Genomic DNA, 25,268 nt, shown 5'->3' with positions numbered 1-25,268 from the left:
TTTTTTATACACTACTCTGCCATAATACATAGAGAATACACCGTGTGTTAAGTAGCTGTAGAAGTGAGCCAGAGACCAAGAATGATGTGGAATTCAGTGCTCATGATTGTGTATGCTGACTTCTTCCCTGTGTTGTACAGCTTGTCTGGACGGTTTTCACGACCTGGGCTGCCAGGAAAGGTGTTCTTGTAAGAAAACAACTCTTAATGGCTCAGATTTTAGCTCAGATGCCTACAGTAACAGTTACTGTTATTTTGCCTTGCAGCTTGTCCTGACGGTTTCTATGGCCTGGGCTGCCAGGAGAGATGTGCCTGTAAGAACGGAGCCAGGTGTAACCATGTGAACGGAGACTGCAACTGTCCACCGGGCTGGCTCGGAGAGGAGTGCGAAATACGTAAGAGTTCCATAGATATGTTTAATATTTGTTTGTTTGTTTGTTTGTTTACTTTTTTATCAGTTTTAAGATATGTTTCCCCAGCAATCTTTTGTGAACAGTCATGTCAACAAGATGTAAATGGATTTTTATGTGGTGGATATAGGAACAATTTGATATAGTCAAAGAAATATCCAATAATTATTCACTCTTTCAATTCTATAAGGACTCTAAACCATTGCAAAATAAAGATTGACAATATCTTGGTAGACCTTTTCAAGTCTTTAGCTGGCTAGATGTATGACAAAAATATGCAGGTAGAAAAGAATGTTAGCATTATTCAACTTACAACATACAAGTCATAAATATTTTGATATATAACAAAATTGATTCTTCAAGAACAATGACCTTGACATGACCTTGATACTAATGACCTTGACCTGACCTTGATGTATGATATAATTGACAGCTTGTCAGGGTGCGACCTGGGGTGAGGACTGCACCAACCAGTGCAGCTGTCAGAACGGAGCGACCTGCAACAACATCAATGGGCAGTGTCTCTGCCGACCTGGCTTCAGGGGACAACACTGCGAACAGGGTAGGTTTGTTGGTTGTTTGTTTGTTTGTTTGTTTGTTTGTTTGTTTGTTTATAACAATATCAACGCACAGTATGTGTCCACTGGGCTGTTACTTGTTGCTTCAAGATAGGAAGTATTGATTTGGGTGCTTTGGGTTTGTGTGTCTGTCAATCCAGACAGTAGGTTGACATCACTTGGGTGGGCAGGAATGAAAGGAAGTCAAAAGGTTAGACACAGGAAATGGGGTGAACTTGAAGGTCACGAAAGCCCCAAATACACTGTACTTTGCAAAGTGTGAAATCTCTGATTTTTGGTTCTATCTTGGGTATAAGGTACATATACAATAATATATATTACTAAGTACTAATTCATTTATCTACAAAATAGGCATTAGCACAAGCTTGTTTGTATTCATCATGCACTGGTCTCAATCTTCACATGTTGCTTGTCTTGTGTTACAGAATGCCAGACTGGTTATTACGGAGCAAACTGTGCTCAGCGCTGCATCTGTCGTAACGGCGGGGAATGTAACGCTGTTACTGGGTCCTGTACCTGTCCCTCTGGGTACAGGGGCATCGCGTGTGAACTCAGTAAGTTACTGTTATAGTATACCCCGGTAGTAGAGAGCTTTGTCTAGTGCCTAGCTTGTATACCTGGAGGTCAATGGTTTGAAGCCTGGCTGATTTTTCCTGTCATTGAACTAGTTAATCTATGATAGCCAAAATGCACAAAAAAGATGTTTCGGACTCTATCCAGAGTCCTTAGTTTATCCATGTTTGCTTTTTGCTAGACATTTACATGTAGGTGATTATACATGATTCCTCAAAATCCTTCCAACTGAAAGTTGCTGTATCCAGTTCTAGAAACAGTCCTGATGTTTTTGTTAGGTTGACAATCCATTGGATAGTCTTTCAGCACCATGAAGAATGGCTAATTTTTATCATTTCACATTTGGCTCATTTTGGGCTAATAACACACCCTTTAACTCCTTCTACAACTAATAAAACATCCATTTCCCAAGCCTATGAGTCCATTGGATATTTTTTCAGCACCAAGGAGAAAAAGAAGGCTATTTTTTGTCTTAGTGCATTTCACTCATTTTGGGCTAATAACATTCCATTAAGATCTGTCAAAACACCATATTCCTTGACTAAGAGTCCATTGGATTGTCTTTCAGCACCAAGGAGATAAGCATTTTTGTTTTAGTGCATTTTGGCTCATTTTAGGCCTATAGCATACCCTTTAAGTCCGTCCATGTTTCATAAAATACCATTTCCCATTGAATGGTCTATCAGCACCCTGGAAGAAAACATGGGTCATTTTTGGCACTTCTAGAAACAGTATTAATGCTTTTAAGAACCCATTGGATAGCTTTTCAGCACCATGGAGTCAAAAACTCATTTTAGTATACCGGTAATAACATACCACGTCCATTGCTAATAAATCACCATTCTCCCTGCAGGATGTGACCCGGGTACGTTCGGCATGTCCTGTCGGGAGGTGTGCGACTGTGAGAACGACGGAACCTGCGACGCCGCGACCGGAAAATGCCGCTGCAAGTCCGGCTTCCTGGGAGACAAGTGCGAACAAAGTAGGTCTAGAAATGGTAACATATTATGCATAGCAGGTTGGCAGAAGGTCTTGTCTAAGGATTTCTATTCAGGGATTTGAGGATAACATCCCATCTTTAGTTTTCAAATGTTGTATCGGAAAAGATATCATTTGTAACAGGCAAAATTCTTATGCAGCATTGACTAAACATTCAACAAACCAAGCTGCAAAACTGAAAAATCTTGCCCACATCTCTTGATGTATGATAGTCCTCCATACATGTGTGTATTCATGATGATAATGTACACTTACTGACTGGATGTTTCTTTCTCCAGGATGTGAGGAGGGCTACTATGGGGAGGGGTGCAAGCACAAGTGCCAGTGTGAACACGCAGCCTTCTGTAGCCCAGTGAACGGTCGCTGTACCTGTCTGCCGGGATGGAGGGGCAGACGCTGTAACAAAGGTACACATTGCTGTTTTTACACATACATAAGCAGTATATTAGCAGTGCCACCTAGCAGGGAAATGGTGTACTACAACCTTCTGTAGTCCAGTGAACGGGCGCTGTACCTGTCTGCCGGGATGGAGAGGGAGACGCTGTAACAAAGGTACACATTTCTGTTATTACACATACATTGATGGTATAAGCAGTATATTAGTAGTGCCACCTAGCAGGGAAATGGTGTACTACAACCTTCTGTAGCCCGGTGAACGGGCGCTGTACCTGTCTGCCTGCATTGATGGAGAGGGAGACGCTCTAACAAAGGTACACATTGCGGTTATTACACATACATAAGCAGTATATAAGCAGTGCCACCTAGCAGGGAAAGGGTGTACTACAACCTTCTGTAGTCCAGTGAATGGCCGCTGTACCTGTCTGCCGGGATGGAGAGGGAGACGCTGTAACAAAGGTACACATTTCTATAACGATGACACAGTGCCACCTAGCAAGAAAAGGGAGCACTGCAGCTTGTAAGACCAAACCTAGAATATGCCGTGGCAGTATGTGATCCATACACAAAGAAAGACAAAGATAAACTGGAAAGGGTACAGAACCAAGCTGTAAGAGTTTGTACAAGCAAAGGAGTGCTAGTGTCACGGAAATGAAAACAAACCTACAACAAGAGCCACTGGAAGACAGAAGAAAAATGCCCTGGCTATGCATGATGTACAAATTGAATAACTAATAAACTGGTGGACGTACGTGTACCAACTACTAAATACACCAAAATGTACCTAATACCAGAAAAGAACAAGAAACAGTCATGACTTCAAGTACCAGAGTTATCAACCAAGGATTAAGGTGTTCAAAAACTATCTGGAGTGTTACTCACTGGATCAGGAAAATGTTTTTTTTTCTAAACTGCTTTTTTCTTTTCTCCAGCCTGTGTGACAGGTTTCCATGGATACGACTGTGAGCAGAAGTGCAGCTGTCCCAACGGCCGCCCGTGTCACCACGTCAGCGGCGAGTGCAAGTGTCCGCCCGGCTTCAGCGGGGACGCCTGCGAACGACGTAAGTACTGTTCATACTGAGATCTTTTTTACATGCATGTACATGTATTTTCATATTTGGCCAAACCAAAGATAAAAAGAAGAAGGCAAGAGTCTGTGCAATTCAATTCATCCAATCTGTTCTCAAATCTGATGTAATCTTCCACAACAGATTACATCGGATAGATGGGTCCGTTAGTACTCATCGTTATATTTTTAATTGTTGTTAATATTGTGTAGTTCTATTTGTATGTTTTCTTTTATGGATGCCTGAAATAAAGAAAGAAAGCCATATTTGCATCCAAACACAGCATATTCCACTCTATTTATGACACTCCTTATATCTGTGATATGTAGTGAAATGTTTTAGGCATAAGGAGATATATTCCATCACAGTTCTGAAGATTTTTTTTTCAACAATCTGCACAGCATACCTGTAGCAGTGGGTTGTTGAGTAAAACATTAGACTTCCATGTTGTTGATTGGTTGACCCTTGACCTGACCTTTGTCCCCGCTGTGTTCCGCAGCCTGCCCGGCCGGCACCTGGGGCGACACCTGTAAGAACTTCTGCAGCTGCTACAAGGAGAACACCCGCTGCAACAGGGTCAACGGGAGGTGCGACTGCAAGGAGGGATTCAAGGGAGAGGACTGCGAACAAGGTAATATTGTGTACAAGAGAGCCCTAACAGATTCATTGTACATGTATTTGATGAATCACAATGTCCGCACTTGACACCTTTTATGCCACCTAAGGCTAGTCAAATAAATGGAGCTCTTATTGTAGTTGGTGTACAAAAAGGAAATTACTATGATCTATGGTTATATCTCAGTGTTTCAAGCAATATTCTAACACTTGGGGTCAGCAACCTGTATAAGAATGCATCACATTATGGTACTTTGTGATTCTAGGAGGCTATTGTTTTCAATGGAAAACTTACATGTACACACAAAAGGACATTGTACACACAAAAGTACACTGAAATTAAACCATTGTACGATGTTGTTCCAGTGTGTGAAGCCGGGACGTACGGCCAGGACTGTGCCCACGCCTGTGCCTGTGAGAACGGTGCCGAGTGTGACCCCAAGACCGGCGCGTGCACCTGCCCACCTGGATGGGTGGGGCCCAGGTGTGAACAAGGTAAAACTAAGAGCAATCTTTCTTAGTGTAGCATGTTTCATTCTCTGAATGTTTCCCAGAGGAAACAAGGTAAAGGTCTCATAGCCTTTTGCGGACGTTTGGGCAGTGGGTTGATCCACTGTGTCTAAGGCACGGTATACTAGCAATAATTTTTTTTTTAACCAGATACATGCAAATTATTTGAAGACATTATGCAAATTATTGGTAGGCAACTCAACCAACTGTCACACACTTTTTCCTAGCCATGCTGACGACAGCTCATATTGGAAGGGAGAGCCCATCCCTTTTCTCCAACCTCCTTTTACCTTCCCTCCATCCATCCCATAAATGCAGTTATTTTGGTAAACTTGAAGTTGTAGGTATGCAGTCTAAAATTGAAATGAAATCCAAATAAATTGGCTTATCCCCCGTTATGGTTATTCTACTCCATGTGTTTGACCTTGAGCATGTTTGACCTTGCAGAGTGCCCTCCCCACAAGTACGGACAGAACTGTGAGAAGTCATGTGACTGTCATAACGGCGGGAGCTGCCATCACATCACGGGGGTGTGCAGCTGTTCTGCAGGCTTCTACGGTGACAAGTGTGAAACACGTAGGTGACGTTTACATTGCTCTAAGAAAAATCAAACATACCCCCTAACTAAGCCAATAACTCAAGCAACTGGATATGACTTTGGAAACGTCCAGACATTTCAGGTAGTATCCACTAGCTTTCATCAGTGGCACTAGAGACTTGCAGGAGAAAGGCAGGTTTATGAGCACGAACTGACAATTTCCAAAATCATATCCAGTTGCTTGAGTAACTGTTTTTGGTGTATCTTATTACCTGGATGTCTAACTAATGTCACTTCAGAATATTCTTGAGAAGGCATAGATAACACTCATTTTATGTGGCAGTCTGACTTAGTTACTAGTCTTATGGTACTTTGCAGTATCACAAGAAATGTATTACATCTAAAATGCATTTATGCCCTCAGCTTTTGCTTGTACTATGGGGAAATGTATTTGAGTACTCATAGAGAATCTCCTGGGCTAAATGTTTCTTGCTCTGTTTCCAGCGTGTCCTGTGGGCAGGTTTGGCGTCGGCTGCAGCTCTGAATGCGCGTGTGTGAATAACGGGCTATGTGACCCCAGGAACGGCACCTGTAACTGTGCAGTGGGCTGGACAGGTGACGTCTGCAGTCAAGGTTAGAAACTTCTCTTGTCTATGAACCTATGAAGGGTTGCACTCCTATCTCCAACTTCCCCATGTTTCAACAGGCCTTTGTTTTGACACACCTATGTTCTGAGTCAAACTTCCAACACCCCGCTATGTTCTGACAACTCAACGTACAAAATAAAATGTATGCTCCGACAACCCTCATCCAATGTCAGAATTGTCTGCCCCCCTGATGTTTTCCAATTCTTTTTTTGTGTGGTCATGAATTAAATTTCAAATGATATTTTTAAATATCATAAAAAGATGTAATAATATTAAAGCAAATCTATAACAAGTGTACATATTTATATTTGTAAAATAAACTTTTACAAAGAATTAAGGGTAAAAAAGTTCAATTCTGTGTAAACGCAAACTCTGCTGTTCCTGCTCAGGAGGCGGCTGGATGTTGGGTGGGCAGCAACCGTAAAGCTAAACAAGTTCTAAGAAATGTTGTAGTATCCTTTTTCTATAGTAGGGCCATTTTACATGACATTGTATTTTCTTTTCCTTTTCAGAGTGTTCGTTTGGCAGGTTTGGTTCGAACTGTGAGCTGGACTGTAACTGCCAGAACGGAGCCGGATGCGACCGGTTTACCGGCTGCTGCAAATGCACACCTGGCTTCTACGGACAGTTCTGTGAAATGAGTAAGTAACCCATGCATGTGTACTGTAGCATTATAAAACACACACACATACACTGACTTGTAACTGATGAAAAGTCTTTCTAATACTACCTGTCAATTGTAAAAGTTATCTAAGGGACCACCAAAAAGGTCCATATGTAGTGGTGGCCACTAATAAAGGTTTGACTGTATACAACATAGAGAGTTAACAATCAACTCTCAGCTAATCAACTATCAAATGCAGCCTAGTAATCCTCAAAGTATGCACATTTCAGATATCTAGTTGTTTTGTACATTCTCAAGGCCACAGAAATTGGTCAGAAATAATGGATATTGATTGTTATCCTTTCTTCCAGGTTGTCCGGATGGTTTCTATGGTGACCAGTGCCAGAAAGCCTGTAACTGTCTGAACGGCGCGACCTGTGACCCCACCACAGGACAGTGTTTGTGTCCGGCTGGCTTCAGGGGTGACCTGTGTCAGGAAGGTCAGTTCAAGGTCACGATATGGTATCCTAGCTGTCAATGTTATTCAGAAATCATTTTTTTCTGCACTCTCATGTATGACCGTTTTGTTTTATTAAAAGAATTAAATAGAATTGTAAATGAGCAATATTATTTGCTTATGTCAGGTATTCTTTTGTAAGTGAGCTGAACTAAAGAAAAGCAGTGAAATACTTAGTACTTATAGTAGATGAACTTTCATGCTAGTACTTAGTAGATATCTTGACTTTAACAGTTTGAAGCAGATTCCAAATTTACTGGTAGGAGCTTATTTCCATAGTTAGATGGGAAAAAGAAAAATAAATTTTAATCTAGGGTGTCAAGTGTTCAGTCGTATCGTCCTTTTTTCCATCCAGGTTGCCCGTCAGGTCTGTATGGCCCGAACTGCCTGAAGTCCTGCGACTGCACGAGAAGTGAGAACTCGTGTGACGCTGCCACAGGAAAATGTCACTGTCCACCCGGATACGGGGGAGACAAGTGTGAAAGAAGTGAGTATTTAGTAAAGGATGATTTAACAGAGTATTTCTAACAGTGCACTTTCCATGTATTTTATGTTAGAATGGGGAAGCTTTCTTGATTTTACATGGACCTTATTAACATTATGTAAAATAGGTAGTGACAAAATTGCAAACAAAGACAACTGTTTGAAAGTCCAGAATTTTTAACTTCGATTATGTCCCTTCGGATCAATATACTAACTTGAAACCCAGATTTTATATATGGGATGCTTAGAGATTTATCCATTGCGGACATGTCAATATCCAATGATACAGTCTATGTGTATGCCTCGCTCTGTTTTAACAGTTACAGTGGAAAGTTGACAATACCAGTAACAGTTGACCACAGTCACAGCAGATTAATGTAGAAACCTATAATGCCCATTACTTAATGTATTTGATATGTTTCCACACATTCTAAGTGTTATTTTGTTGTATTCCCAGCCTGCTATGAAGGAGAGTATGGTCCAGACTGCATGTACATCTGTGACTGTGAACACAGCGCTCGATGTGACGCTGTCACAGGCTCCTGTATATGTGTTAACAGATGGTACGGCCCCAGCTGCACTATAGGTAGGTCACATCACAGCTTTTGCATTATCATTTGCACTGTAACAGTGGGGTTCAAGCGCCGCTAACTGATCCATTCCAATGGGTCTGGACCTTTTGGCGTAGTCATTAGCGTGCTGGTGTCGTAAGTTGGCTGCCCGGGTTCAATTCCCGGCTTCCCGGGAGTCGGGTTTTCCTGTTTCTACTCACTCCTGTTTGTTTCACTGGTTCCTCCACCAGGAATCGAACCCGGGCCTTGGCAGTGAAAGTGCCAAATCCTAATCACTAGACTGAACCCCACTGTTACAGCACTTTGATATTAGTACATAAAACAAAAATGAGATTTAACAATGATGAGCAAACCTGGATTCAAACTTTTCGATCCAGATCTGAAGCAGGACGTTTTGTTGATAGGCATCTGCATGCTACTATTGTACAATTACATTATTTGTTGTTTTGGCTAACTGTACTATTTATCATGTCCACAGGAGGACCGTTGAGATCTGGACATACCGTCATCAGGACTTTCTCTGCTTATTCACTGGAAAGGGAAGAGTTTGATTCGGGCTACTCGGGAAGATAATATGGAGAAACATGAAATTTTGAACAAAACCCCCAAAAATGTCATTATTCGCTGGTATGCACTGCACTGAGCGTCCGGAGTACATGTTTGTGTGGAGTTGGTACAAATGTGATATATTATATCTATATATAATGTTATATTATGTAATGTGCAAAGCTAAATGCAGATGTTGTCAAAGGAAAATAAGAAAGACTTAAAGAAAGGTGGCAGGTAGATAGATAGTCCTAAGTGTCTTTTCAAGGTGTCTTATGTAAAATACTTGCTAGGAAGGTGGCACATGTTTATGTAGAAAGGGTACCAAAGATAGGGTCTAATTGTTGAAACAGTATATATATAAAATCATGTCTAACCAATTGTTTTTAATGAGCTTTCCTGGATAAGCCAAGTCAGCACACAACATTGTATACAGAAGGTTCTGTGATTGGGACCAAAAATGCTGTTTTGAGGAAGAAACTTGAAGATTGCTGTATAACACTGACAAAAGCTGAAGAAATAATAGTGATGGAAGGAATTGTATAGATATAACGTTTACATGAACAGTACTTACACAGATAAACACAGTGTCAGCGTTAGGGTGAAAAACTCTTCATACATGTCAAAGCATGTAAAAGATCACTTATGAATGGAGACCCAAGTTATGAAGAGAGAAAGCAAAGCGAGAGAACAAATTTTACATGTTTTACACAAACAAAATTAGTTTTAGACTAAGAAACAAAATTATAAGAATGTGTCATAAAAACATCTTAAAACCAGCTTGATTTTTTCACGTACTTTCTTTGTATTTGGGACCGAGTTTCATGTAGTGTGGCCTTATTAAGCTCAATGTAGGAAAGATCTGAGTCACAATGAGCCGTTTTAAAGGAGGGAACTTGCTTTGTGTCAGAGTCACAGAATAGCAACATATGACTTGCCTGTATGTAGCATGTTAATGTTAGTACACATATCTCGTATAACAGTATTCTTATATTGAGGACAATTCCAAAGACACTAAAAACTCAGGCAGAAAAAATCTTACGAATGTATTATTAAGTTAGATTCCTGAGTGGAAGCTTATAGTATGACTACACCATTTACATATGGCTCGTCTAAACTATATTATACTATGTATAACATTTAGTATACCCTTTTCGAAGACCATACAAGTCCTCCATGGATTTGTTTAGCTGAGTGCAGGCAGCGTTTTGTTGTCATGCCATAGCAACAAGAACGAAACACTGTCAACCGCAAGATACTGTAAATTCACTTACTTTCGAAGTGGTTTTATTACCACTGCAAACGTGTCAGGGTTTACAGTATAAGGTACTGAAAAGAAGCAACAAGATTACGGAAGCGGAACATCATGTGTTTCTTGCTAGGGAGCTGTTATGTTGTAAACAACTGTTGTAAGCAACTGTTTGTTCTAAACAAGGACACGTGGAACATAAATATTTATTCTCCATGTAACACCAGGGCACCCATGGTGATGCAATCCTTATATATATATCCATGGATATGTTATCCTACACATCAGGGCACAGAGTATACTATATGGACAAAGAGTGGATGCCACTCAGTTTTTATCTATATTTCCGATGGTGCTGTTTTGTATTCTTCCTTATATAGTCTTGGGTAACCCAACATGTACCTTATTGTGGTAAATAGACTATTTTAACCTTGAAAGTTTTGAATCTTACAGGAAAAAGTCTGTAGGTTTTACCTTGAATTTTAAGAATGTTTTTAACTACACATTTGTAGGTATTGTTGACTTTATTTTAACCTAAAAGAATTCTATGTTACACTTATATATTCAAACATGGTCCAACAGTTGCATTGTTTTGTCTTCCTGGAAAAAATACCCCAAGGGAAAGAATTTGTACATTTATTTGTCATTTTGTATAGAACTTCCTTGTATTCTTGTTATGCTTAGAATTGTAACCATACATTATTGTACTATTATTTTGTTGTCTTTATGTATTATTTCTTGTAGGTAGCCTCCATTTGTTGGATTTTGAGCTTTGCTGAATATTTTATTTGTATGAAGATGACACGCTATGCTAACGCACTTGCTGTCTGTGCTAATTAAGAAATCGATACATTTATAGACCACCGCCCCAGAGGCGTCGCCAAACATATTCAAACAGATACCAGTATGCTAATTAGGGAGAAAACCCACTGTGATTGGCTCCTGCCATCCTCCTTCGCAGGGCCAAAATCCTCGGTTCCCCTCCGGTTACGGGAGGGGAACCGAGGATTTTGGCCCTGCGAAGGAGGATGGCTCCTGCCTAACCAATCAGAAGCCGTCTTGAGCAGGTGTAATTCCGAATAACTGACCGCTATGTCTTACTGTAAAGACCACTGTATACAGTATGTACACACGAGTAGATTGGATGGTCTCCAGTAACATATAAACATTACATTTCTTTCCACTATTTTGATTGTAGATATTTGGATCAACATTAAACGGTGACTGGGCAGTAACCACTGCAAAATGTTGGCTTTGGGTTATCTCTATTGTTTATTTATTTTAATTTTTTACAAAGTAAAAGTGTGCTATATCTCTTAAGTGAGGTAAAGAATGAGCTTGGGAAACACCATATTTCGACACCATATGCTCCAGAGTTGTATATATTAAATATTGATGCGCCAAAAAGCAGTTACTAGTACTCAAGCAACGGTCAGACGTTTCAGCTAGTATCCACTAGCTTTCGTCAGTGACTGAGAGACTAGAGGAGAAATGCAGGTTTATAAGCACAAATACTGCTTTTTGGCGTATCATATCACCTAGATGTCTAACCTTCATCGACGTATTAATATTAATGCACCAACGGCCCTCAAGGAGGCCAAGGAATAGGTGAGGTGAATAATGGATTATTCAAACGTTAAAACACGTCAACAAATGTTAGTAACAGACAATAATTGCCAGGTACCACGTAGTATTTACATTACAGACAAATCACTTCGGACTGAAACGTATCTCTCTTTCCTTGTCCTTCAATTCTTCCAACTGTTCTTTCAGCATGCCTGCTTTTTTTCCTCCTTCCTTCAGTCTTTTCTTCAGTCTTTTCTCTCTGTTTTTCAAGGACGGCCAATCTTTGTTTTTCCATGACGTCATCGATGTTTTTTTTTCTTCCGCACGAGTGCTGGCAATTCTCTGCAGAGGGGGGTGGGATGCAATGAGATGAAATACGTTTCCCCCTACATTTGACACAAACTAAAGATAGATAAACCAACTGGATAATGTTTATTTTTCGTTCTGCAAAGGATGCAGTGATTGAACCTCCTTGGGTCCCCACAGAAACTATATGGTCTAACCCGATCAGAATATGCATACTTAAAAGTATAATGCAAATGCTGATATCATATGGGTGAGTCAATTGTATATTAGGAGGTACGCATTTTCACATGCGAAACAGCCCGAACCTTACTCTACTCAAAGAATTCTAAAAAAAATAAAATTTGTAAAGGGATAATCAAAATAGCGAATCCCCCTTATCAAGGCCATACCATGCTAATTCTGAAGTAAAACAGCTTCTGCAGTAAACAACATGCTTATGTAATGATCAATATTCAAAGATTGAGCCCCAGACAATTAAGATCACACCTATGTATAAGACTTAAAAATCAGAAACCGTTTACCACACCCTGATACTGCTCAGCTGCTGAAACACGTATCCTACAAGCACCAACAGGAGAACCAAAAATTCTTCTCGACTTCCCACAGCGGGCTCTTCAACTGCCAACCAAAGTATCCTGACTAAACTGCAGACCGAGCTTGGACAAACTCCAAAGGTAAAGTCTCTATTGTACAGTCAGCATTACTTAATCTACAGTATCTGTAGAAGTGAACTGTATTTCTGGACAAAGCGATTTGGAGTCGGAGCACTGAGTTCTTTCAAATGAAGTGAACCTTTCATTTCTGAAAGGTCCAGGCAAAAAAAATACAACTTTCAAGCTCTGGTACACAAATGCCACATACACAAGTGACATTGGTGCTGCGTAGATGACATAATTTCTGGTGTCATCCATGAAGTTACATGATGTACATTTGACACAAACTAAAGATAGATAAAACCAACTGGATAAGGTTTATTTTTCGTTCTGCAAAGGATGCAGTAACTGAACCTTCTTGGGCCCCCACAGAAAGCATATGGTCTAACCCATAGGCAGGCAGATAATTAGAATATGCATACTTAAAAATATAATGCAAATGCTGATATCATATGGGTGAGTCAATTGTATATTAGGAGGTAACGTTACGCATTTTCACATGCGAAACAGCCCGAACCTTACTCTACTCAAAGAATTCTAAAAAAAATAAAATTTGTAAAGGGATAATCAAAATAGCGAATCCCCCTTATCAAGGCCATACCATGCTAATTCTGGAGCAAAACAGCTTTTGCAGTAAACAACATGCTTATGTAATGATCAATATTCAAAGATTGAGCCCCAGACAATTAAGATCACACCTATGTATAAGACTTAAAAATCAGAAACCGTTTACCACACCCTGATACTGCTCAGCTGCTGAAACACGTATCCTACAAGCACCAACAGGAGAACCAAAAATTCTTCTCGACTTCCCACAGCGGGCTCTTCAACTGCCAACCAAAGTATCCTGACTAAACTGCAGACCGAGCTTGGACAAACTCCAAAGGTAAAGTCTCTATTGTACAGTCAGCATTACTTAATCTACAGTATCTGTAGAAGTTAGCTGTATTTCTGGACAAGTTTGGAGTCAGAGCACTGAGTTGTTTCAAGTAAAGTACACCTTCTATTTCTGAAAGGCCCAGGCAAAAAAATCAACTTTCAAGCTCTGGTACACAAATGCCACATACACAAGTGACATTGGTGCTGCGTAGATAACATAATTTCTGGTGTCATTCATGAAGTTACATGATGTACATTTGACACAAACTTAAGATAGATAAAAGCAACTGGATAAGGTTTATTTTTCGTTCTGCAAAGGATGCAGTAACTGAACCTTCTTGGGCCCCCACAGAAAGCATATGGTCTAACCCATAGGCAGGCAGATAATTAGAATATGCATACTTAAAAATATAATGCAAATGCTGATATCATATGGGTGAGTCATTGTATATTAGGAGGTAACGTTACGCATTTTCACATGCGAAACAGCCCGAACCTTACTCTACTCAAAGCATTCTAAAAAAATAAAAGTTGTAAAGGGATAATCAAAATAGCGAATCCCCCTTATCAAGGCCATGCTATGCTAATTCTGAAGCAAAACAGATTTTGCAGTAAACAACATGCTTATGTAATGATCAATATTTAAAGGTCGAGCTCCAGACAATTAAGATCACACCTATGTATAAGACTTAAAAATCAGAAACCGTTTACCACACCCTGATACTGCTCAGCTGCTGCAGCACGTATCCTACAAGCGCCAACAGGAGAACCAAAAATTCTTCTCGACTTCCCACAGCGGGCTCACCAACTGCCAACCAAAGTATCCTGACTAAACTGCAGACCAAGTTAGGACACTCCAAAGGTAAAGTCTCTTCTGCACAGTCAGCATTACTCAATCTACAGTATCTGTAGAAGTGAACTGTATTTCTGGACAAATTTGGAGTCAGAGCACTGAGTTGTCTCAAATAAAGTAGACCTTCTATTTCTGAAAGGTCCAGGCAAAAAACTTTCAAGCCCTGGTACACAAATGTCACCTACACAGGTGGAATTGATGCTCTGTAGGTAGCTCTTAAGGACAGACACAAATTTAAGACTTGTGTTCACCGCCACCTCAGTAATATTGGATAGCGTCCTTGTGACAGCTGCTAAGCGGAGACGTGGTATTGAATAGATAAAAAATCATGATAGTTTCTGGTGTCTTAAACCAGCTATGTGCCAGGGGTATAGTTTACGTTTGGATTCATGACACAACAGCAAAGATTCCGAGCAGTACAGGTAAGACTTGTCTGCTGCAGAACTGGCTATCAGTGAAGGCACTTTGATCTACATTGCACATGTAACAATCATCTTTTATAAACTTAAAGCTTATTATATAGTGAGGATTACCCTACTACTGTATTACTAGGTAGCAACGAGTTCCACTCGTTATCATAGGAAGGGGAAAATATTTTTTTTTAAATGATCCCAATCCTGGGTTGAAGCACGTGCACTAGAAGGCATATGGCTGCTTTTGAGTTGGTATTACTGTATTAGGTATTAAGTAGTTGGTTGGTATGTTCAATAGTCATTTTGCATACCAGGCATACTATCAATAGGCATGTCTATCAATAGTCATACTCACCAGCAGACATGCTCAAGACAATTTTTTTCTACTTTTTGTTGTGCAACATTTCCAGTGATGCTAGATTTTTTAATGAAGTCAAAATGACTCATATGATTGTGATATATTGCGATTGTGATACAGATATTAAGCAGCCATTGCTGTAATTGTCTATGGGTAATTCTAGGTCCAGTGCAACTTTCATGTTAATAATTTTTGTTGGCAGGACACATGATGGAAAGAATGCTTCGACGCTTCCTGATTTTCCTTCTCATCATCCTGAAGGAGCCAAACCTGTCCGAATCCCGCTGCAGGTATTCTTACATAACCCCTGGGAAGCTCACCCACTTCCCTGAGAACATGGAAACAGTGTCCCTTAAGTACTGTAGAATTACTAACATTCAGCCTGGTGCATTCTCAAATGTAACCAAGCTCACAAAGTTGCACCTAGATAAAAATCCAATGACTAACATTCCGTCTGGTATATTCTCAAACCTATCAAAGCTCACAGAGTTGTTCCTAAATTACAGCCAAATAACTGACATTCATGCTGGTGCATTCTCAAATCTACCAAAGCTCATCAACTTGGACCTAAGCTCTAATCAAATAACTAACATTCAGCCCGGTGCATTTTCAAATCTACCAATGCTCGATAGTGTGAGCTTAGCTGGCAATCGAATAACTAACATTCAGCATGGTACATTTTCAAATCTTCCAAAGCTCACAGTTTTATACCTAGACTCAAGTAAAATAACTAAAATTCAGCCGGGTGCATTTTCAGATTTGCCCAGTCTTACAAAGGTGATGCTGCTTAACAACAAAATAGCTAACATTCGGTCTGGTACATTCTCAAATCTACCAAACCTCGGGAGGTTGTACTTTAAAATCAATCACATAGCTAATGTTGAGCCTGGTGCATTTTCCAATCTACCTGAGATCACAACAATAGATATAAGCGACAGCAGAATAACTAACATTCAGCCCGGTACGTTCATAAATCTACCCAAACTCTCAAGCTTGTGGCTGGAGAACAACCGAATAACTAGCCTTCATCCAGGTGCATTTTCAAATCTACCAAAGCTCACACAGCTGTTCCTATACAATAACCAAATAATCAAAATTCACCCTGGTGCATTTTCAAATCTCACATACACATTAACAAATGTACTAGAACCCCTGACATTGAACTTGAACAATAACAAAATAACCGAGATTCCTCCAGGGGTATTCTCAGATCTACCATATCTTCAAAAGTTGCAATTGTACCTGATGTCAAACCGGATATCTGTCCTTCCCAAGTCAGTTTATGAACAGTTTTGTGTTATGGATGCGGTCAGGATTGACAAGAACCCCTGGCGGTGTGACTGTAACATGGCGCCCTTCAGGCGAAGCATGACAGGGTCTCGTCCATTTGAAAAGAAAATGGTTTGTTCCTGGCCCGCCAAGTTCTCTGGACAAAAGCTTATAGATATCAACCCAAACCACATGACCTGTGAAGTGTTAACTACACCAACTGTAATGACTTACACAGTTCGTGGCCAAATGAATAGTAAGAACAACCTGACAATGTACAATTCCACCACCCCTCCCAGCACCTCACACTATCACTGGCTCTTTATAAAAAACGCCGACTCAACAGCACACCCTGTAAGCACCACATTCACCACAGTCAAACCAGAGAACAAAACGTCCCATGAATCTGATCCCAGTTTCGTCCCAAACCCGGTCCTCATAGCCAGCTCTGTCTGTGGCCCCATAGTTGGCATTGGCCTGATTGTTACCAGCTTTCTCGTAGTCTGGTACAAGAGGAGGGCCAACATTCCTCCTCACGTCAGCACACAACTTGCCTTACAGCCTAATCATGTGTACGAAGACGTTGACACTCAGAACTTGCCCCCAACAAACGAAGGCACAGTTGGAGGCAAACACATTGAGGATCCAAATGTTGCCTTGACTGAACGCAACATAAACACTATAGTTACTACTGCACATGCAGTGGCCGGGCATCATGAGTATAAGGATGTGGACCAACATATCCAGACAGGGCAGGGTCAGTCTCAGGCCATCATTGAGTCTAACACAAACATCACAGCTACTGTAACAACCAGAGATCATGATCACCAGTATGAGGATATGAGCGAACATGATCAGACAGGGCAGGGTCAGTCTCAGGCCACCACAGGGTCTAACACAAACACTACAGCTGCTGATGTAGTAGCTAGTGGTCATTGTCATGATAAATCACTTGATACTAGAAATGTAATATACACTACAGAGGAACCTGCCTCAGAGTCTAACCCTGTGTACAAAACATGTAAAGATGATCAGACAGATCAGGCCCAGAGTCAGAATAACACTGATGACACGATGGACACTAGAAATCTAATATACACCACAGAGCAGGCTGCCTCAGAGTCAGAACATAATCCTGTGTACAAAATCCAAAATGATCAGACTAGTCAGGCCCAGAGTCAGTTTACCTCTTTACACGAAACTGTTAAAACAACATCAAAGAACCCAAAATATGAAACTGCAGGTGCCGAACCTGATGAAAACAAGGCACTTGTACCACATAACAGAAACATACGTCATGTTTCCCCAAAACATCAGTACGAGTCTCTCCAACCTCCCTCTTCCGGTATAAATGCTGATCCTCTGTCAGCTGACTCACAACCTCCTTTGTATGCAGATGTGGATTCATCACGAAAGAGCCCCAAACCACTGAAAGAACCAGGTCTTAAGAGCTTTGATGAAAATAAGAGCTTTGGAACAGGCGGTAATATTACACCCAGTAAAGATGAGCCTCCCCCACTCCCACCCCGTAAAGATACTGATGCCCTGTCAGTTCATTTGTATGAAGACGTGGACTCTCCACAAAAGCGCCTCAAACCACTGAAAGAATCAAGTCCAAAGAGCTTTGGAAAAGGCGATAATGATACACCCAGTGAAGGCGAGCCTCCTCCACTTCCACCCCGTAATGATACTGATGCCCTGTCAGTTCATATGTATGAAGATGTGGATTCACCACGAAAGAGCCCCAAATCACTGAAAGAACCAGGTCTAAAGAGCTTTGATGAAAACAAGAGCTTTGGAACGGGCGATAATAATACACCCACTAAAGACGAGCCTCCACTCCCCCCACACCGTAAAGAAGATCCCCTGTCAGATGATTCCCAGCCTCATTCGTACGAAGATGTGGACTCACCACAAAAGAGCCCCAAACCATTGAAAGACCCAGGTCTAGATCTTAAAAGCCTTGATAAAAATATGAGCTCTGGAACAGCCGATAATAATACACCAACTAAAGATGAGCCTCCTCCACTCCCTCCACATCGTAAAGATGCTAATGCCCCGTCAGCTCATTTGTATGAAGATGTGGACTCTCCACAAAAGAGCCTCAAACCAAAACATGCAGGTTTTAAGAGCTTTGCTCAAAACAAGATCTTTAAAACAGGCAATAAGAATATACCTACTAAAGAAGAGCCTCCTCCACTTCCCCCACACGGTATAAAGGCTGATCCTCTGTCACCTGTCTCCCAGCCTCATTTGTACAAAGATGTGGACTCACCACAGAAGAGTCCCAAACCACTGAAAGAACCAGGTCTTAAGAGCTTTGATAGAAACTTGAGCTTTGGATCAGCTGACAAAAACAGACCTACCAAAGATAAGTCCGCTATAAATGTGCATTCTAAGAAACCAGATGATAACGATGAAGAGCAGCACAACTACGAAAATCATGACCTGAAATAGCATGGCAGTTATTTTTGCCTGACCAGTTGAGATTTAAACTTATGATTTTATGTTCTTATAGTATGTTCTTACCTTAATATGATGGTAGAATTTAAGACAGTAATGTCTGTTCAATGTACATACTACCTTACTTGAAGAAGAAAAGTATATTGTACTTTTGAATTAGTATTATGTTTAAAAGTTCATTGCTCAACAGGTGCATAAGATTGCAAATTAAAGCATGAAACATAACTTCTCCACATGAGATTATGTTTATAATGAAAGCTTATTATGATTATTAGGTTAAGTAATATTTACATACTATCAGATTGTAAGTAGAAGTAGTCCTAATTGAATATAATATATATAATATAATATAATATAATATAATAATATAATATATAATATAATCATCATGAAGGGCCTGAAGGGGTCCTTGAAGTGACTTCATGCTTTACGAACCTCGTTTAGACCCTTCATGATGGTGATGATGAACATGAAAGTTTGTTTCATCATCTATAGTATTGCACATATTTGCAGCTGTGTGTGTGCGTAGTGTGTGTGTGTAGCGATAGTGAGTGAGTGAGTGAGTGAGTGAGTGAGTAAGTGAGTGAGTGAGTGAGTGAGTGAGTGAGTGAGTGATAAAGATACATCATATGGTATCAAAAGAATTGAAGTAAACTTTAAATCTTTACGACAATACTATACTGTAAAATTGTTGCTTTTAACAAAAATACTAGAAGGAACTCATTTCATGTATCTAAAGAAGTTCTTCTCCTCCACCTGGTCACCCCAGGCTCATATAACGTGCTTTTTGTGATGTTGTGCTCAATCTAAGACAGGAGGGGAAGTCTTGAGACATTTGATCACAAAACTTTACCCGTAGTAGTACATGTGTATACTTGTATTTACTGTAATGGAAAAATGAATATGTAAAAATTTCACTGATGAAGAACGTTGGAATGGCACTTGAAACGTCTGACTATTAAAATCTTATGTCCAGTGGAAAGGTTTGAAACACTATTTTTATTCACTTGTGTGGCTGTACAGGATGTCCAGTACATTTCGTATCTTTATGTCCGCAAAGATATCTCCAGAGTATGTTTTCGATCCCCCAAAAGTGTTGCACTGTTATTTTATCGTGTTTTGCTGTTTCTTTAAGTCATTTGAACTTGTGGAATACCAAAGAAGCGATGGTTTGGTAGCTAGCTAAGGTCCTGAAGACCAAAGTCACCATCAAACGTCGTTGCACAGCTCGGGGCACACAAAGGAGCGCCATCCAGCGGTTGATTTACTAAGTGCAACCCAGGCAACCGCCGCCACAAATACTTAGTAATTTCAAGGAGCTTCAACAGAACGTTCTTTGTAATTTCAACAAAAAATATCTATACCATGACTTCACGGCCAGCTAGTGGTAGGCAAAAGGTGGGTGACGGTTGGTTGATTTGCCTATAACAATGGTTTCCATTTGTGTTCAAAAAATTTCCACGTATAGGCTGTAAACAAAAACAGCGATCGCTCGAATTCTGTTGCCTTCTTTAGTCTTCATTTCATTGCCATACGTTCACGGGTCAGTTAGAATAGTCATGAGAATATAGAGAACAACGTTAAGTAGAACTTACCACCTATAATTGACGCATCGCGTCTTCTAAGGCGAATTTTAACCGTGGAGTTCTGCTCTTCCCAACAGTCGCCATCTTGCAGTGGCGAGTCCTAACACCTGTTCACAAATCACTGGAATTTGCTTTTTTTCTTGATTAACTGCAGATGACCCCAGAATTAGATTAATCATAACATTATTTCTCGTCTATCAGCCGGAAAGGTCTGACGTTTGGTCACTATTTAAGAGCATCTGTACTTGACCATCATATAAATTTAATGTCTTTAAAGTTACGAATCAAGAATGACGAAAGAGAGTACACAAATACGACACATGACTACTCATACATCGATAGAACATATATTGAAATTGATTTTTTATTAATTTTATACAAAAAATTACACAATCGGCATAGTTGGGACTAAAGAATAAGGTCTTTTAAACTGCGCGTGCGCAGTGTCGTTCCTTTTGGGTGACGTGACCTTACACATGCGCAGTTCAAATCGTGAACTGGTTCATACCTTTTTCATGATGTCTTAGAATGATAATAACAAAATAAAATTATAGTAAACGCTCCTAACATTCACATGGCTTCGTGTTGGTTACTGCGATTATAATTCTATATACCTTTCACAAATCTTACATACACTTGAGGCACATTAGAGGTATATAAACTACAGTACCTATCGGTTAGCCCCATGGACTTACCATTTAAGACATCATTAAAATCTTTAAACACATGTTTCCGATCTCTTTCTCATTTCATTTCCGTGTATTACTGTGTTTATATGGTGTTAGGTAGTTGTATGGCGGTGTGTGGAAATAAGAAACACGTTCAACATGCCCCTCAACATCTGTTTGCAGATGCTAATATGCTTAATGCTAATATATGATAATCAGTTCACAGGTTCTTCCGCCGTATAGTTATATTGTATTGTCCGAAATTCTGGCTTGCGAAATCTATATAGTATACGTCATGGACGTTTGAAATGCAGTAATGTGTTTTACTGTATATGTGTCTAAGAATCTCGCTGTACAGGTGCCATCTGTGGTCAAAGAATAGGGAAGAATCAAGATTATGTCAAGATTTCTTTAAGACTTTTCGACAGGCATGGTTTCATAAGTACAGGTAGCCTCTACCAGGCTTCAGGAGCGACTGAAAAGAGTAGAAATTGGCCAAATAGACAGATAACAAGCCACGGGAGTTGGTCTCCTCTTCAAGAGTGCAGTTTGCCCTCCCCTGGGATGTTATCTCTCTATGTGGCCAATGTCTACTCTGCTCCCGAAGTCTTGTAGAGGCTAAAGTACAGGTACGCTTGCTGATATAGTCCAAGTCTTATTTCCAGCAAGTCATCGGTTGAGATACAGCCAGTAGACGAGGTTGAATATGAGGAAGGCGACGGGAAAGAAAACTTTACAGAAGTCGTCGATTTTGTTGTTGCTCTCCTCTGCCGGGTTGAACGGTGGACGCGGAGTAGGAGTTAGCGGCTGTACAGGCTCGGCTGGGCACGGCGGCTGGATGTTGATAACGGTAGACAGACAGGAGGGTGGATCTAGCTTATCTTTGTGCAAAGGGCTGGAGTTCTGGAGCTGCATCTCGTACTGTGGCGCGGGTGTGCTGTTGTTGGGTGGGTTGGTGTCTGTGAGTTTGCTTGGGGTGGCGGGCTGGTTCTGCTGGGCCTTGAGGGCCTTGCGCGCTGCGCGCATCTCTCGCCTGGTGGCGTGGTTGACCACGGCGTACTCAAGCAACGCCGCGAACACGAACGCCTGGCAAGCCGCCATCCAGATGTCCATGTTCGTGATGTAAGATACCCTACGGCAGGAAAGATATAATAGAGTATTGATTGAGGTACCCTTGTTCGTGACGCTTTGGAAGTTACAAGTTTTACTGAGTGACGTGTGATGTGGTGGTATTAACCAACGTCCCTTCCGAGAGGACGTCCCTAACTGAAGCTATAGTTCTAATCACGTCACTGATTTCACTGTTCAGTAAGGAGAGTTTTAGTGCCTTTTCTAAAGCCTATTAAACTCCCATCGTGTGTCCCTAATCTCCCTGCAGATGTAGGGATACGGCCGCAGTCAGTCTTACTGTTTCACGCTTGGTTTTGCAATATCTAGTACGTATTTCTAGAAGATTTACCTCTTAGCTAGAAACCTACGTGCAATCATGCAAAATCACACGTAAAATTAAATGTGGAGTCTAAGCCAGATCGTCACATCTTCTGGAAGGTTTTTACCTTGGCATGTGCGCACGCGCAGAGTTGCTGTGCGTGGTGAGAGTGAGGACCGTGGTGATGGCCAGGGCGACTCGCGCAGGCGCAGACGTGCTGTGGATCCAGAAGGAGATCCAGGAGATGATGACGATAAGGATGCTGGGAAGGTAAATCTGGATCAGGAAGTAGCCGATCCGCCTCTCCAGGATAAACTCGCCCTTAATACAGGGGAACGCACCTGGGGAGACAGGGGGAGGAATACAGGAATCAACTAGAAGGGTAATATTTGCAAAGCAAATGAACTTACCATCACATGGTCTAACATAACAATTTATTACTTGTTTATTCTTACTTAAACACTTTCATATCATATACATGTATCCATATGGTGACCAATTTTATAAATATGGTGACCAGCCCCTCCAAGTTGAAGTTCAACGCTGTCCTACCACTTGTTACATAATGTAATAGGTGCCTGCTACAGCACCAGTTACCATGTTGACTGCCGTCTGGTCCAGGACATTGACCTTTTTGGTTGGTGAAGAAGAAGAGGACGAAACATAGCGCATATATATATATAGCAAACGCAGTATGTTTCCTTCTGTGAAGGTACAAGTAGCAGATAAGGTAAGTATAAGTGATCCCGAACCTGTAGTATACCCCGCCGTGCAGCCCATCAGCCCGTTGACGCGCAGCTCGTAATCAGGCAGCTTCACCTCCTCCGATATCTCCAGCGCCTTGTCGTTCTGCCACTCTAACGTCATGTCGTCTGTCGTGTAACTGTCTGAGAAGTAACATGAGAACTTTTAACAGGTTACTGTCACTAGACATCTAGCGCAGGTACCACCACGAACTGCTAAAGTAAACTTTTTACCTCCATTTACGGCGGTTTTGTTTTCTGCTAGTTTGCCTGGTTTGTGCCCTGAGTCATAGGAAGAGAGGAGGAAATTGTGTAACCCGGAGACTGACAGAAATGTCGAATTGGGGGGTCAAAATGGTCTCTCTGTAGGCTAGGACGAAGTGACTTTTACGGTAGAGGGTTGTATGTGAACAACACTATTAATTAAATGAATAAAACACAAGAAATTCACAAATCGGAGGTGCGAAAGCTACGACTTCTTGTTAAATATGTCTTATCTACTTACAGCTCTCTATGTGGATTCTGCAAAGTTGTTTGTCGGTTGGGAAGTTTCCGAGATGCATGTAGCAGGACAGGGTCAGGGTCAACCTGAAACATAGAACAGGGTAGGTCAAATTCAATCTGAAAATTTAGAACAGGACAGGATAAAGGTTAACTTAGGGAAAATGGAATCAAGGTAAACCTGTAGCAAGCTTCGGTTGAATCATAGAACAGGCTAGGTCAACGTTCAGTTCAGTTCAGTTTTTATTCGCACTTTAAAACAAAATACAGACACAAGAAAATATAAATGAAATGTGACAGTGCAGGGAGGCCGGAAGCATAAAATGCTTATGAGGAGGCCTCCCTTCATAACTTAATTAACAATTCAAATTAATCGGATAAATAAGAAATAACTTACTAGGTAACGGGTAAATGAAACAAAACAATAAAATACAATACGATACAATACTATCTACAATAATGAAAAGTAGTAATGAAAAGTAGTAAACAAGGAAACTTAAACAAAAATTAAGAATGTGTGGGGTTATTTATGAAAGTTGCTTTAGTATGATTTTTGAAAATGGTGACGGAGGGACTAATTTGTAAAGTTCTACTTAGGTTGTTCCAAATTGTTGGGCCTCTGTACGTGATTGTAAATTGACGAAGATTCGATTTCGCATTGGATGGCCTTAGATAATTGCATTGACGTGTAAACTGGTTGTGGATGTCTGAGTTTAATAAGAAGGTGTAGGTGTCGTGGAAGGTTTCAGGAAGGCAAGGACATTTATTCATTATCTTGTACATTAAAAGACTTGTTTGTAGTTTATTTATGTCATTTATGGACAGTATTTTGAGCTTTTTAAACAATGGTGCAGTAGGGAAAGTGAATGAAACTTTTGACGCTATCCTGATGTATCGTTTCTGAAGCAAAAAAAGCGGTTTAAGTGATGTAGTGTATGTACTTGCCCATATAATATTACAATAACTTAAGTAAGGATAGATAAGACTATAATAGAGAGTGATAAATGTTTTAGGAGATAAAAGATTTCCTACTTTCCGTATAATACCAATGTTCTTGGATATTTTTTTACTAATAAGATCGATGTGATTTTTCCATGTTAATTTTGCATCTATTAAAACGTCAACCTAGCTATTCAAACAGCAGGGCCAAACTCAACCTAAACAGGTGACAGGTTAAGTTTAGCCTGAATAGGAAATGTTTAATGCCAAACATGACCAATGGCAACTGGAAAAAACACAAATTACTTGCTAAACCAGGTTATCTGCGGTTAATGAGTC

The 25,268-nt window shown here is 40.6% G+C and overlaps 2 protein-coding genes across 2 annotated transcripts in view; one reads left to right on the top strand and one right to left on the bottom strand.

Annotated features, from left to right (window-relative positions):
- LOC109487470 (multiple epidermal growth factor-like domains protein 6) overlaps window positions 1–11,244 on the top strand; it is a 120,256-nt gene extending 109,012 nt beyond the window's left edge. Inside the window, exons 24-38 of the mRNA XM_019791459.1 lie at window positions 266–394; window positions 843–971; window positions 1,413–1,541; window positions 2,414–2,542; window positions 2,838–2,966; window positions 3,888–4,016; window positions 4,522–4,653; window positions 5,004–5,132; window positions 5,595–5,723; window positions 6,190–6,318; window positions 6,845–6,973; window positions 7,308–7,436; window positions 7,809–7,940; window positions 8,394–8,522; window positions 8,987–11,244. Of these exons, the coding sequence (XP_019647018.1) occupies window positions 266–394; window positions 843–971; window positions 1,413–1,541; window positions 2,414–2,542; window positions 2,838–2,966; window positions 3,888–4,016; window positions 4,522–4,653; window positions 5,004–5,132; window positions 5,595–5,723; window positions 6,190–6,318; window positions 6,845–6,973; window positions 7,308–7,436; window positions 7,809–7,940; window positions 8,394–8,522; window positions 8,987–9,081 (1,907 nt within the window). The 3' untranslated portion in view covers window positions 9,082–11,244. The remainder of the gene's footprint in view (window positions 1–265; window positions 395–842; window positions 972–1,412; window positions 1,542–2,413; window positions 2,543–2,837; window positions 2,967–3,887; window positions 4,017–4,521; window positions 4,654–5,003; window positions 5,133–5,594; window positions 5,724–6,189; window positions 6,319–6,844; window positions 6,974–7,307; window positions 7,437–7,808; window positions 7,941–8,393; window positions 8,523–8,986) is intronic.
- Window positions 11,245–21,923: 10,679 nt separating this feature from the next.
- The window catches only part of LOC109487515 (glycine receptor subunit alpha-3-like), a 47,317-nt gene continuing 43,972 nt past the window's right edge, over window positions 21,924–25,268 (bottom strand). The window contains exons 5-8 of the mRNA XM_019791515.1: window positions 23,995–24,077; window positions 23,499–23,633; window positions 22,874–23,087; window positions 21,924–22,449 (exon numbers count right to left, since the gene is read on the bottom strand). Of these exons, the coding sequence (XP_019647074.1) occupies window positions 21,987–22,449; window positions 22,874–23,087; window positions 23,499–23,633; window positions 23,995–24,077 (895 nt within the window). The 3' untranslated portion in view covers window positions 21,924–21,986. The remainder of the gene's footprint in view (window positions 22,450–22,873; window positions 23,088–23,498; window positions 23,634–23,994; window positions 24,078–25,268) is intronic.

The sequence above is a fragment of the Branchiostoma belcheri genome, unplaced genomic scaffold (assembly GCF_001625305.1).
Source record: "Branchiostoma belcheri isolate BF01 breed outbred unplaced genomic scaffold, Haploidv18h27 scaffold89, whole genome shotgun sequence".
NCBI classification, from domain to species: domain Eukaryota; kingdom Metazoa; phylum Chordata; class Leptocardii; order Amphioxiformes; family Branchiostomatidae; genus Branchiostoma; species Branchiostoma belcheri.
The sequence above is the reverse complement of the archived record's forward strand: the minus strand, read 5'-3'. Positions and strand labels throughout refer to the sequence as shown.